General features: G+C 45.5%; 2 protein-coding genes across 4 annotated transcripts in view; both read right to left on the bottom strand.

Annotated features, from left to right (window-relative positions):
• Nucleotides 1–1871, bottom strand: part of wdsub1 (WD repeat, sterile alpha motif and U-box domain containing 1) — an 8151-nt gene extending 6280 nt beyond the window's left edge. For 2 of the 3 annotated variants that reach the window (XM_027159844.2, XM_047813633.1), the window contains exons 1-4: nt 1629–1771; nt 940–1349; nt 672–859; nt 94–186 (exon numbers count right to left, since the gene is read on the bottom strand). In XM_027159844.2, the coding sequence (XP_027015645.2) occupies nt 94–186; nt 672–859; nt 940–1337 (679 nt within the window). In that variant the 5' untranslated portion in view covers nt 1338–1349; nt 1629–1771. The other variant, XM_027159843.2, reaches the window with a different exon arrangement.
• Nucleotides 1872–3540: 1669 nt separating this feature from the next.
• baz2ba (bromodomain adjacent to zinc finger domain, 2Ba) overlaps nt 3541–15000 on the bottom strand; it is a 13939-nt gene continuing 2479 nt past the window's right edge. The window contains exons 3-17 of the mRNA XM_047813631.1: nt 14405–14628; nt 13084–13158; nt 12634–12859; nt 12469–12531; nt 12235–12379; nt 10635–11404; nt 10221–10485; nt 9868–10023; nt 9530–9687; nt 9068–9369; nt 8018–8153; nt 7667–7813; nt 6087–6382; nt 5819–5962; nt 3541–5449 (exon numbers count right to left, since the gene is read on the bottom strand). Coding sequence (XP_047669587.1) covers nt 5293–5449; nt 5819–5962; nt 6087–6382; nt 7667–7813; nt 8018–8153; nt 9068–9369; nt 9530–9687; nt 9868–10023; nt 10221–10485; nt 10635–11404; nt 12235–12379; nt 12469–12531; nt 12634–12859; nt 13084–13158; nt 14405–14628 — 3264 coding nt within the window. The 3' untranslated portion in view covers nt 3541–5292. The remainder of the gene's footprint in view (nt 5450–5818; nt 5963–6086; nt 6383–7666; nt 7814–8017; nt 8154–9067; nt 9370–9529; nt 9688–9867; nt 10024–10220; nt 10486–10634; nt 11405–12234; nt 12380–12468; nt 12532–12633; nt 12860–13083; nt 13159–14404; nt 14629–15000) is intronic.

The following is a 15000-nucleotide window of genomic DNA, read 5'->3' as shown; positions in this document are numbered from 1 at the left end:
TTTTGTGTGTGAGAGAGAAAGAGAATCGATGGAGTGTGTGCATCGTTATAGGGTCGTGACAACAAAAGGATCAGTGAGCAGGTGACCCCTTACCTGCAGAGTAATTCCAAGAAAGAAGCCAGACCTTCAGCAAGCTGTCCTGACCACAGGAGGCCAAACGGTACTGAACCACATGACCGGCATTATCTGTGTGTGTGAGAGAGAGAGAGAGAGAGAGAGAGAGAGAGAGAGAGAGAGAGAGAGAGAGAGAGAGAGAGAGAGAGACAGAGAGAGAGAGAGAGAGAGAGAGAGAGAGAAAGAGCATGTGTGAGTGAGAGAGAGAGAGAGAGAGAGAGAAAGAGAGAGAAAGAGCATGTGTGAGTGAGAGAGAGAGAGAATGAGAGAGAGAGACAGAGAGAGAGAGAGAGAGACAGAGAGAGAGAGAGACAGAGAGAGAGAGAGAGAGAGAAAGAGCATGTGTGAGTGAGAGAGAGAGAGAGAGAAAGAGCATGTGTGAGTGAATGAGAGAGAGAGAGAGAGAGAGAGAGAGAGAGAGAGAGAGAGAGAGAGAGAAAGAGCATGTGTGAGTGAATGAGAGAGAGAGACAGAGAGAGACAGAGAGAGAGTGAGACATACACACACAGACTGTACAGACACAGTGGATATTGATCTCCTGTCAGCGCTCATCATACCCTTCATTATCTGCGGTGCAAATTGGCAGCATGTGACCCCGAGGTCATGAGCGTACTTCTCCGCATGAAGCTGGTTCACGCCCAGGTCCCAGATACGGAGGTCTCCGTACGTGGTTCCTGTAGCAAACAGCTGTCCACAGGGGCTAAAGGAACACGCTACCATTGTGGTGTCAGGGACAGAGCCGGTCCTACACAACACAACACAATCAGAGAGAACACAGGAACACAGTAATAAAGCACCGAACAAGCTGAGAATTTAAACACTGACCTGCGCAGAGTTCTGGACGGGAAGTCCCAAAGAGCCACGGTGCCGTCTGCAGCACCCAAAATCAAACACGTGCCGTCGGGCGAGAAGGCACACGCTCTAACGGGACTCCTGCCCGGGTGCTCGAGCACGGCCTCGATCTCCCCGCTGCCCATCGCCCACACCACAGTGGTGGCGTCGGTGGAGCAGGACGCCAGGTACTGACCGCAGGGGCTGAAGCAGCAGCAGTGGACCCCGTAACCATGGCCCGAGAGCGGCGAGAACGGGAGCTCGGAGAAGTCTCGGGTGGAGTAAACTCGTACGGTTTTATCTGTGGAGCAGGTGGCCAGGAGCGAGGCGGAGAACGTGCAGCAGTTCACATCATCACTATGATCTTTTATGGTGCAGATCAGAGACACCATCGTGACTGTGTGCTGAAAGTACAGACAACCGATTTAACACCGAGATTCTGATCAGGACCATAAACAATATTCATGATGTTTAGGAGTTTCATGGTGCAGCACAAAGCCAAGTGGGACCTGAGACTAAATATTAGGAACTTATTGTGGATTTGTGTAGAAATGACAAACAGTCTGTAAACATTGTGTAGTGAGAAGGAGAAATAATCTACAGAGTAAAAGTCAGAGACAGATGAAGGTGTTTCTAACAGCAGCTTTTGTGTCAAACACTTTGTAAAGGTGTAGTTTGTTTACCGACACCGACAGCTTCTCCACCTACAGCATGGACTCTGTCACTAGGACCGTTATATCCGTAAGTAACAGGACACTTAAATAACACAGAATTACAACTTCTGCCTGAGGTTTTATTCGTTTTTAGACCAAACGAGAAAGACGAACGTTTACTTACTTCAGCTCTGCTTCCGGATTAGTGACGCGTCACGTGCAGAGTCACGTGGTCTGTGTTTACCTCCAACATGGCCGACTCTTTATAATAAGAATAATAATAAGCAACAGAATGAAAATAAGAAGCAGAACAAGAAGACAATATGTACAAATACTTTAAGTTTGGAATCAAAGCAATTTTGGGGGAATTATTATTATTATCATTATTATTATTATTATTATTATTATTATTATTATTATCATTATTATTATTATTATTATTATTATTATTATTATTATTATTATTGTTGTTGTTGTTGTTGTTGCTGTTAGTAATATTTACTTTTACAGACAGTAAGGGGCTGTTTTTTATTTTCAGTTATTTACTGGTATTTCTTTTTAAAAATCATTCAAAGTATTGCTAGATAACAGTCAACAATCATTCTTCACTTATTATTATTGTTATTTTTATTAATAACAATAATAATAACAACAATAACAATAATAATAATAATAATAATAATAGTAATAATAATAGTAATAAAAGAATAATAGTAATAAAATACTACTACTAATAATAATAATTGTAATAATAATAAGAATAATTTTAATAATAATGAAATGAAATGACATATGGCTAAGTACGGTGACCCATACTCAGTATTCGTTCTCTGCATTTAACCCATCCAAAGTGCACACACACAGCAGTGAAACACACACACACACCGTGAACACACTCCCGGAGCAGTGGGCAGCCATTTATGTTGCGGCGCCCAGGGAGCAGTTGGGGGGTTCGGTGCCTTGCTCAAGGGCACCTCAGTCGTGGCCGGCCCGAGACTCGAACCCACAACCTTAGGATTACGAGTCAGACTCTCTAACCATTAGGCCACGACTTGCCCAAATAATATATATATTAAAATATTAAAATATTGCTTTAATTAAAAAAATGTATAATAATGATAGTAATAATAATAGTAATAAAAGGATAATGGTAATAAAATACTACTACTACTAATAATAATAATTGTAATAATAATAATAATAATTGTAATAATAATAAGAATAATGTTAAAATATTATTTTATTAATAATAATAATAATAATAGTAATAATAATAGTAATAAAAGAATAATAGTAATAAAATAATAATAAATAATATATATTAATAATAATTAATAATATAATTAATAATTAATAATATATATAATTATATAAATTATATAAAATAATAATAATACGAATAATTGTAATAAGAATAATTTTAATAATAAAAATATTAAGCTATTTTAATAAAAAAATTATAGTAATAATAATAGTAATAAAAGAATAATGGTAATAAAATAATACTAATAATAATAATAATTGTAATAATAATAATATTAAAATATTATTTTAATACAAATAATAATAATATAATAATAGTTGTATTATTGTATTTAAAAAAATATAATAACTGTATTGTGTCATACTATTACTATTTTAATAATGTTATAGAAGTACTGTGTACATAACTCATTTCATGGTTTAGATAGATAGATAGATAGATAGATAGATAGATAGATAGATAGATAGATCTTTTATGTATATGTGATGTTTTCTGATGTCTTCCTTGACTTCCGGTGTCAGACGTCTGTAACTCATGATGAAACTTCCAGCCGGAGGACTTTATGAGTTCTTGGTGTAAGAGACTTAAAGCCTGAAGCTGAAAAGTATTTAAATGTAATGTTCATGTCTCTGCACTTAAACTCCTACAGCAGGGAAAAAAGTCCAAGAAGCAGCAATATGACTTTAAAAACATCCTTTTAATAGGTCCGTGCCACACACATTCGCACTCGCGCGCGCGCACACACACACACACACACACACACGCACATCCACACACGCACACATACACACTAGTGAAAAATAATGCTCCTACAAAAAGAACGCTACCATTTTGTTTCCCACAATAGCATTAAATAAAATAACTTCAAGTACTCTGACTCGGGTACAAAAAAAACTGTGTTCTAGCTGCCTCCAGTGGCCAAGACTCACAGGGAAGAGGAGCAAGAGGAGGAGGAGGAGGAGGAGGAGGAGGACACTCAGACATGGGCTGTGTCCCAAACCGCACGCTATCCTGTAAGTAGTACGTTAAACCTGTATGGAGCACGCAGTCGTGTTCTCTGAGCACCGTTTTGGCATAGTGCTGTAAAGAATGACGTGATTGAGGACAAAGCCACCATGATCCGAGGTTAGGCGGTTTGGGACGTGGCCATAGTGGTTACCGAAAGCCCGCTGTGTGTGTGTGTGTGTGTGTGTGTGTGTGTGTGTGTGTGTGTGTGTGTGTGTGTGTGTGTGTGTGTTGCTGAAACCTTCTCCCAAAAGTTCTCACATGGGGATACACCCTCGTGTTGTACAGTATATATGCCAGCGTGCGGAGGAAGCCAGGGAGTGTTTCTTTTTTTCTTTAGAAAAAAAAAAAAAATCATAAAAACAAACAAAAACAAACAAACAAACAAACAAAAAAATACTTCCCTACACCCTGTTCAGAAGGGCAGGCACTACCAAGATTAAGGAGACCACAGTGTTTGTAGAAGATATGTGTATACTGTACAACCAATAAATGTGTCCATCATAATAATAATAATAATAATAATAATAATAATAATAATAATAAGTCACTTTAAGACTAAAATTAAATGCTACAATCGGTCTAAGGCATGAACAATATCCAATGTTTGAAACCATATGTACACATCATTCCAAACAAGACTCGATATATATATATATATCGATATCAACAGACATTATGTACACGTTTGTTTTCTTTTTTTCTTTCTTTTTTGTATGTGTGTTTGGGGGAACCACCACTGCTCGTGTGTGTGTGTGTGTGTGTGTACTAGGGGAAAACTCCGACGCCAGACAGCCCGGAGCGGTGTAAACAGGTTCCTTTCTTTTCTTGGCTTTGATTTATATTTGGAGAGGAAAAAAAAACAAAACAAAAAAACAACAACAACAACGAAAACAACAAACGAAAAAAAACCCACACGTACAAATAAACATTCAATTTGATTTTTTTTTTTTTTTTTTAAAGCAGTTTGAGCTTTCTTCCTTTTCATAGAAAATGAAGAATGGACCTTTTTTTTTGTCATAAATAATCATTTAAAAAAAAATTAAATACATTCACTATAATATTAACGATAAAGGAAAATAAAACAACGGTAAGAAAACAAAAGGATGATATTTACAGGTAGTGGAAAGTGTTTGTCTTCTCCTAGATACAGCTCTGACGTTTGAAGTTTTCAGTGCGATTACTCTTTTCTACAAGGAAATGATATTGCACAAAGACACCCTTCTTGTCCTGTGTCTCTTTGGGGTGTTGTGTCTTTCTGTGTGTGTGTGTGTGTGTGTGTGTGTTTCTATCTATGTTGGACATGATCAGGTTTGAGAACGGCGCTTTGCTTTGCTGGAAGGAAATTTCTGGCCGGTTCTGGTCCGAGTTTCACGTCGAGAGATTCGTAAAAAAGCGGCGGCTCACGCGATGGCTTCGAGCGAATCAGTTAGTCTGCTTCAGGAGCTCGGTCCACCTCTTCTCAAAGAACTTCCTCATGTTGTGTCCGGCGCGGCCGATGTCCGAGTTGTCCTCGTTAAACTTCTCGCAGTTGTCGAACACCAGGTTGACGTCGATGATGAACGTCTCGAGGTTCTGGTACCTAAAAAAAAAAAAGAGTCAGAAAGCCACGTCGACGCCAACCGAGTTCAAATGAATTGTTACTGTATGTGTGGACGAATCGTTTAGTGATTCGTTCACCCAAATTGATTCATTCAAAATCGGGTACAAAAAATCTCTCTAGATTCATTCAAAATCGTTTAGTGATTCGTTCACCCAAATTGATTCATTCAAAATTTGTCATCCGAATAAATTAAATCCATAATGATTCTATGTTTTTTGGGGGTTTTTTTTGCGTCGTTATGCGAATAAATCGAGTAAAAAGTGATTCGAATAAATCGAGATACTGACACACTGAATCGTTTCAAAAGAACCGAATCACTAAAGCATGGAGGATGTAATGGAGACTCACTGGCTGCTGACGAGCTTCTCGCGAATGGTGGAGAAGTCCATGGGCTTTTTGATGACTTTCCGGTACCCGGGGACCGATTTGAGGTTGACTGGTGTGAGGAAGGGCCAGGCGTCCTGATGCCGCTCCAGTTCAGCCAAGAGAATCCTACAGGAAGGGGACAGACGTCAGAAAAACATCCAGCTAATGAAGAAAGGTTTGAAATAATAAATAAAGTGAAGACAAGTAGAGAAGGAGAGCGCAGTAACACAACAGAAGGCATGTGTGATACCTGCAGAGCCCCAGGTCACGGTTGTTGTCTCTGGCCGTTTTGGCTCGCTTCACGCAGGTCGGACTCTCCAGTTTGGCGGGTGGAGGAGCGGGTGAGCTTTTTTTCGCCTGGCTGGAAGCCATGGATGTTTTCTTTGGGCTGCTGTTGCTGGTGCTGCTGCCTCCACCTGCCTCGTCTTCCTCGCACGCCTCCTGCTGCTTCTTGTTCTTCTTGGCCGTCTCTGACGATTTCTTGCCCCCTCCGCCGGGCTGCACACGACTCTGAGGTTTCTTGTTCTTAGGGGACTGGTTGCTCGCCTGAGGGAGTCACATTGTGTTCAGTCTCAAACGAGTCGAGTCGCTCAAGTCATAAACACTTATTACTGCAACTCACTTCATACCTGCTTAGTCTGCGTTCTGGAAACTTTTACAAGTGCCAAGGCATCTCTCTATCTCTCTCTCACTCTCTCTCTCTCTCACTCACTCTCTCTATCTCTCTCTCTGTCTTTCTCTCTCTCACACTCTCTCTCTTTCTCTCTCTCTCTCTCACTCACTTTCTCTATCTGTGTCTCTCTTTTTCTTTCTGTCTCTCCCTCTCTCCCCCTTTCTCACTTTTTCTCTCTCTCTGTGTCTCTCCCTCTCTCTATTTCTCTCTCTCTCACCCTTTCTCTCTCTCCCTCTTTCTCTCTATCTCTCACTTTTTCTTCACTCTATTTCTCTCTCTCTTGCTCTCTCCCTTCTCTCTCTCCCTGTTTCTCGCTCTCTCCCTCTTTCTCGCTTCTCTCTCTCACTCTCTCCCTCTCTCCCACACACACCAGATTATTGTCCAATTCCATGATCAGCAGGACAGACAGTGAGGGAGATTACCTTCCCCGCTCCCGCTGTATAACCTGCTGACTTCCTTTTAGAAAGTTCCAGCGTATTATTTAGTTAAAACACACGATTCAGCAGCTGCTGTAAATTATTCAGTAACTGCAGTTAAATTCATCTGAAAGCGACATGCAGTTAGAGGAGAAAGACGACAAACCCCGGGAGGTTCGCGCAATTTGCCCTTTTTGTTTAGGCCTACTGTAGCACTGGTACAAAAAGCACACACACACACTCACACACACACACACACACACACACACACACACACACACACACACACACTCACACACACACTCACACACACACTCACACACACACTCACACACACACACACACACACACACACACACACACACACACACACACACACACACACACACACACACACACACACACACAGCGAGCGATTGGTGGACTGTTTGGGAACTGATGCTCGGATTACAATGGATCGACACAAACATTGTGGTGTGTGGTGCGTATGTGTGTGAGTAAATGATGCAAGGTGATACACTCATAACTGGTTATGATGCGTTATGAACAATCCTAATCGACGTCGTCGTCACATCTGATAAGCGAATCGGAGTCATATCTGTAAGGGTTTTGACACGTGTCATTTTCTCAGGTACCATTCTGTTACTTTATATAAGGGGAAGAAAAATTCTTGTCCATCCCTTAAGGCTCTGAGAGCAGAGAGAGTGTGTGTGTGTGTGTGTGTGTGTTAGAGGCAGTTACCTTGGAGATGCAAGCAGGGCAGTACCAGTCTCCCTCAGGGATGGCGTTGATCTTGGGCTTGTGGCAGTAGGTGTGACATCCTTTATCACAGCCATCGCACAGCAGCAGTAAGTCCTCATTATCCCCCTTACGGCAGATCTGGCAGTACTACACACACACACACACACACACACACACACACACACACACACACACACACACACACACACACACATTAGTACATGCTTAAAATACTGTTTCATTATTGTGCACAGGGTTGCATCCAATCAGAGTCTGAGAGTTCACACACACACACACACACACACACACACACACACACACACACGCACACACACACACGCACACACTCACCACTTTCATGATGGATCTCTCCCAGGCGATGGACTTCTGCAGCTGTTGCAGGCACATGGCCAGCTGTGACGAGTTCCTCACCTCGCTCAGTGCCTTCCTCCACAACTTCATCCCTGGAGCGATCTCCTCCTCACCCCTGAGAGACACAACAACAAAGAGCCGAGTTACAAACACCCACACACACACACACACACACACACACACGTAGACCTTAAGGCCAGCGCTACACTTGACAGACGAAGGCGGTCGGTTGTACGGAATGGAACATCGTTCTCTTCTTTTTCATTTCAATTCCAAACATGTCTGTCGTGAATATCGGCGAATAGTCGTGTGCGTTATCACACTTCTGCTCGTCTTATATGGTCGAAGTGAAATAAATCTTTAAAAATATCCTTTCGCCGTCAGTCGGTACGGGACAGATCGGTCCGTTTATAAACGTGCCAAATTGTCCGGCACACTGGTACGTCCTCGTCGTTCACGCGGAGAAACGCATCCTGAATATTTCGGATGCTGACACGTGTCAAGTGTAACGCAGGCCTTAAAGACGGGACGTCGTCGCAGTCGTCCGCAGACGGGAGACTGTACAGGGGTCGTTATAATACTGCACACACATCCTGTGGAATGGCATCGACTGACTGCATGATGAAAAATATCCAGAGAAATCTCAGAGTGAAAACAAAGCCCCGTAGTTAAAGTGTGCCATGCTCTCATAAAACAACAGCAAAGAGAAATCCTGTCCACAAATGGGCAAAACAAACAAACAAACAAACAAACAAACAAACAAATAAATCAAACACATGCAGCCAAGAACTGAAAGCAACTCGAATGCAGGTGTGAACCAAAAACCATGGAACCCCTTCGGAAAAACCCTTCGGGCCCCCGGGTGAACACACACACACACACACACACACACACACACACACACACGCCACAAGCACAGCCGCCCCAGCCAGAAGAGAGGGGAGGAGGAGGAGGAGGAGGAGGAAGAGAAAAAGGAGGAGCAAGAGGAAGAGATGAGAGAGATGAAGGCTGGCTGCGTGAATGACCTACCCTTCCCCTCCAGCGCTAGTGGATGGCGCGGGGGCGGGCACAGTGACCGTCCCCACATTATCCAGCCTGATCTGGATGGTTGTCCCTAAGGGGCTCCGCAGGTACCTTCTCTCGATGTGGCGCTCCAGCTCAGCCAGGCGCATCACGGCGATGTCCAGCGGGTTGCTGGGCTGCCGTCTCAGGCCTTTCTCCGAGCTCCGCTCCTCCTGTGACTCCGCCCCAGGGCAGGGCTTGGGCAGGGGCTTGTGCTCGTAATACAGCAGGTCCTCTCTCTCCGACTGGGGCTCTGGGTGCATCCAGCCCTGTTGTAGGGCAACAAAAATCCAGATTTAAATACTGAAATCCCCCAAATGCCAGTTTACTAAGTAACTAGTGCAGAAATGCTGCTTTTTAAAATCTTAAAAGAGCAGTTCGGTGTAACTGTGGAGCACTTTGACCTCGAACACATGCACTTTATTTTACCTTGACCTGCAGGCTGGCGGAAGAGACCCTGCGTTCGAGCTCCTCCACCTGCTGTAGTAAGGCGATGTCCGTCTCCATCGCCTGCTCCTCCACGCACCAGTCCTGTAGCGTCTCCACGGAAACCTGGCCCTCGTCCAGCTCCGACACCTCCATTACAGCTACTGAACACAAGCACACAAACAAACACACGGCGCAGGAGATGGTCAGCGAGGGTTCCGCCCACCTCGGCTCTATCGGTATCGGTTCGACGGGTCGTTCTGTTGGGATTGGACGTTAACCTACGGGTTTAAATCCATGAAAATGGACGTCCCATGAAGTGTCTGTTACTGGTGACTCACCCTCCTTGTTCTTGTTGAAGGTCTGTGAGATGAGCTCCATGGATTTCTGGACCTGTTTGTGCAGCGCTCGCTCTCTGATGCCTCTGCTGTGAAGAGACTTCATCACGGCCTGCAGTTCCTCCATGTCCATCATCTTCCACCAGCCCATCAGCATGTCTGCAACACACACACACACACACACACACACACACACACCACCATAATGAGGAGCGTGTGTGTACCTGGACTGTTGACAATTTGCATCAGCAGTCAGTATTTTACAGATTTTTTCCCCCTAATAGATTATTAGGCTTTATAGACATATATAGATAGTGTGTGCTGTGTGTGTGTGTGTGTGTGTGTGTGTGTCTCACTTTCTGGAATGGGCTGTGGCTGTGGCTGGTCATGGTTTCGTGGCAGATCTATAGCAGGTGACGGTGCAGAGGGCAGTTTTTCACCAGGGGGCGCAGGAGAGCCGCTTTTGCTGGTGGAGACGCTGGGGGCCAGCAGGGGACTGGCATTGCCCTCAGTGAGCGGGCAAACGGGCATAGGGCTGCTGCATATTGGCAGGTTTGGACTGATCATGCCACCCGACCATCCACACATGGGCAAAGGCAGCAGAGCACCACCGGGTTTTACCTACAGGCACAGCGAGACGTTTACGGAGAGAAACCATTACACGAACCTGTCCTGAATCAGCACTCTGAAGTATATACAGAACAAATTGTCGTACCACGTTAAAGTAAACCTCCAACGTAAACACCATCATCAGCTAGTCAAACCTTTACCTGCAGAGGCGAGACGGTGAGGTTTCCCAGGCCGTCGTGAGCAGCTTCCAGAGGGCTGCTGGAGGCAGAAGGAGGTTGGAGGTGCTGGTGAGGGGAGCCGGATGGAGCAGGAGGGCTCCTGGGCTGGGTGTTGTTAGTCTGAGCTGAGGAGCGCAGCGGTGTGGTGGACTGGACGAGGGAAGAGTCGTCGCAGGGGGAACGAGGCAGGAGGCTGAACCAATGGCCGCTGCGCTCGGTTAAAACGCGCAGGAGCTGATCGTTAGCCAGGAGGTGGTGATGCTGCAGAGACAGAGGAACACTAAACTGTGGAACAGTAGCACCAAACTGAGCCACGAGAGGTACGGAGTCCACAGGAGTGCTGCACAGTACAGTAGGCTTGGAGGTAGAATGAGTTGGAGATGATGCTGATGTGGTTGCCGCGGTGACGATCACCATGCTGCTGTCAGGGGTACAGCAAAGGGACGTGAGGTCACCGGGTGGGTTTGGAGGCTCCATGAGAGGACAGGAGTCTAACGGTTGCTCGTCCTTCTCCTGGAGCTTGTTTGGCGATGAGCAGGGCTTCTCCTCTTCCTGTTTCACTTCCTTTGCTGCACGCTGCTCTTCCTCCTGCTTCACCTGAGCCTCCGTCTGCGCTTCCAGCTGCTCTTGCGCCTCCTCGGCCTGTGCCTCTTCCTCCTCCTCCTCCTCCTCCTCTTCCTGTGGCTCCTCCTTGATCCTCACCGGCTCGAAGTTGCGAAGCCGCTCTCGCTCCTTCTCGAGCTCCTCGGGACCTGTGAAGAGACGCGTGTCTTCACTTCGGCTGACCTTCATTACTGCACCTCTATAGTTACACGTCTATAGTTCATCAGGGTCGATCATTTTTACTCTGTCCGGAATAACGACGAACAACACATTCGTTTAAAGGTGCGGTCTCCGATTTTTGAGAAACGCTTCAGAAAACCGAGTCGGGACGACAAACGAAACAAAAACAAAACAGACGTGTAGCCAATGAGCAGAAAGGGGAGTGTCTTGTCGATATGCGGCGGAGAGAGTGTTCAGTGCGCACGTGTGACGTTAGCAGAAAGCAATTTTAACATCGACATGGAGGATAAAAACAAAGAAAGAAAGAGAAGAAAGACTTACGATAAGGACAAGAAGTAGGACGTGTTAATATAGGATCAGCTTTCCAGCGCTGGAGAGAACTGAAGGAGCAGGAAGTCGGCCACATATTCACAGGTTGGAGTTTCCCGAGTCAATAACTCCTGAGCTAAACGCTGTTACTACACAAATAACACCTCTTTTCTATCGTAGTAATGTAGAGAGGCAGCTACAACCGCGTTTTGTGTAGTAACAGCGTTTATCTCAGGAGTTATCGACTCGGGAAACTCCGACCTGTGAAGAAGTGTACACGTTCGTTTTGATTTTTGTTTTGTTTGGTGGGCCGACACAGTTTTCTGAAGCATTTCTCACATATTGGAGACCGCACCTTTAAGGCATTAAAACCCTCACACAGTCTGCAATAATGTAAAGTTAAGAGTTAAATACTGTATTATTGTATTATTATTATTATTGTACTGTATTATAAATCATGTGGTGTATGTGTGTGTGTGTGTGTGTATACCTTCTCCACTCTCCACTCCCTCGATGAAGACTCCCCCACACTGTGGGAGGACCCAATAGCGACGGCGGTAGCGATCCTGTCCGTAACTCATGGAGCGCAAAGCGTGAGACGATTCGAACAGCTTCCGTCTGATCAGATTCTGCTGCTGCACTCGCACAATTGCACGATTGAGAGAGAGAGTGAGTGTGTGTGTGTGTGTGTGTTTAAATCCAAAGTGCATGTGATTTTGTTTACCTTCGTTAATTTGTCAATCTGTTTCTCCAGCTCTTCTACGCTCGTGGCTTGATCTCCTTCATCCTGAGTCACACACGGAAAAACATCTCAAAACGATCCCAGGAACGACGGACTGGGAATATTTTGCGGTGGACTGTTAGGTTCCTGCTGAATGTCGACTCTTACCTCATCGCATGTCTCTACCTTCTTCGCCTTCTTCACCTCTTCTTCGTCGTCCTCGTCGTCTTCGTCTGCGGCCTCGTCGCTGTCGTCGTCTTCGTCGTCGTCGTCGTCGCTGTCGGCCGCCTTTCTCTTGCGCTTGTGTCCGGCGCTCGGCGTCCCCATGGACTGCGGCTCGTCTCCCCCGACGGCTTCTCGCTTCCCCGTGCGCTTCGCATGAATGTTCTTCATCCTGTACCACAGATCAAACGATTAATTAATAAATTCCCAGACTTTTTTTCCTTGCGCTGGATTAATAACGTAATTAATACCAGTTACTGTCGGGTTCTACTGAACAGAAGGCCTCTGAATAAGGTGAAGTTTCTGCCTGTTATTTAAACATATGGTTGTAGAAAGAAGTGAGAGAACGAGTTTAACGTGAAAAAGCCACGAAGCAAACAGAAATAAAATACTCACTTTTTCAGTTTTCCCTCCACGATACACTCGTCTTTCCTCAGCACGTTCATTTGGTCCAGACTCTTGTCGATCTCACTGGGTGTGAAAAAGAGAGGGAGAGAGAGAGAGAGAGAGGGAGAGAGAGAGAAGGAGAGAGAGGAGAGAGGGGGGTGGAGTGTGTGTGAGAGAAAGGGAGAGAGAGAGAGAGATTGGGAGAAAGAGGAAAAGAGAGATACACCCTCTCTCTTCTACCTCTATCTTGCCATTCGCTATTCTCGCTTCCTCTCTTCTGCTCTATCTCTCTCATGCCTTCTCTCTCCGTCTCTTTTTTTGTTTTGTGTTTTTTTGCTTTCGTTCGCTCTCTCTCCCCTTTCTCTCTATTCCTCCTCTCCCTCTCTCTTCCTCTCTCCCTTTCGACTCTCTCTCTCTCTCTCTCTCTACTCTCCCCTCTCTCTCTCTCTCTCTCTCTCTCTCTCTCTCTCTCTCCCCATCTCTCTTGCTCCCCATCTCTCTCTTTCTCTCTCTCTTCTTCCCCTCTCTCTTTCTCTCTCTCTCTTTCTCTCTCCCTCTGTCCCTCTTCTTGCTCTCTCTCTCTTTTCCCTCTCTCGTTCTTCTCTCTCTCTACTCTCTCTCTCTCCGTCCCTCATCCTCTTCTTCCCTCCTCTCTTCTCTCTCTCTTCTCTCTCTCTCTTCTCTCTCTCTCTCTCTCTCCCTGTCCCTCTTCTCTCCCTCTTCTCTCTCTCTCTTCTCTCTCTCTCTCTCTCTCCCTGTCCCTCTTCTCTCCCTCTTCTCTCTCTCTCTCTCTCTCTCTCTCTCTCTCTCTTTCTTTCCATCTCCTCCTCTCCGCTCTCTCTCTCTCTCTCTCTCGCTCTCTTCTCTCTCTCCCTCTCTCCTGCTCTTCCTCTCCTCTCCTCGCTCCTCTCTCTCTCTCTCTCTCTTTCTCCTCTCTCGTCTTCCCTCCTCTCTCTCTCTCTCTCCTCTCTCTCTTTCTCCTTCTCTTCGTTCCCTCTCTTCTCTCTCTCTCGCTCTCTCTTCCTCTCTCTCTCTTCTTCTCCTCTCTCTCTCTTCTCACAGCAGTCTCTACCTCGAGAGAGAGAGCGCTCTATATCCGAGAGAGAGAGAGAGAGAGAGAGAGAGAGAGTTACATAATCAGACCCCAGTGTGATTGGTGTACAAACGCTGAGACATGTAGAACAGACCACGCTGTCACTCTCTGTAGCATTAACAGTGAAGAACCCCAGACCCAAAGCTCTCTCCTGACTCTGTACACGCTCTGATGTCTGGATGAATATTTAAAGTGCTGCAGGTGTCCCAGCAGGTGGCTCCCAGTGTGCATCCGTACCTGACCACGCTCTTGCTGCAGGACAGCTCGTTGACCAGGAAGGCGAGCACCGCGGCTTTCTGCGACGGCGTGTGAGCTTGGAAGGCCTTGGTCTTCAGGCTCAGGGTCATGTCGGCCATCTCCGTCTGAGCGCAGTGAGCCTCCATGAACTGCTGCAGAACCTCCGACACGTTGTCCCGGTTCAGACCCACGTTGGTCAGGTGATCACCCAGGATGGACTTGGCCTGTGGAGGAGAAGATCTCTTAGCACAGGATGGTACAGACGTGAGATCTGCTCAGCCACACGCTGCAATACCAGCATCACCAGTGGGGGCAGTACAACACCACGTGTCCACAACTGAACACATAAACTAACACTGAGGCAGAAAGAGAAACAGAGTTGTGGAGATGATGCTGATGTGGTCTCTGAGTGTCTGACTGTAGCTTTCTGAATGTTTCTCTGTTTTTCTTAATGTCTTCATACTGTTTCAGTCATAACAGAGAAAGAATTTATATTAATGACTCAAAATGCATTTTTGTGCAACACAAGAGCAAAAGTGTGTGTGTATATGTGACCCTGTGTGTGTGTGTGTGTGTCTGTATTTATTTGTGTGTAT

This window comes from Tachysurus fulvidraco, chromosome 5 (genome assembly GCF_022655615.1).
Source record: "Tachysurus fulvidraco isolate hzauxx_2018 chromosome 5, HZAU_PFXX_2.0, whole genome shotgun sequence".
Taxonomy (NCBI): domain Eukaryota; kingdom Metazoa; phylum Chordata; class Actinopteri; order Siluriformes; family Bagridae; genus Tachysurus; species Tachysurus fulvidraco.
This window is presented reverse-complemented; position numbering and strand designations above follow the sequence as displayed.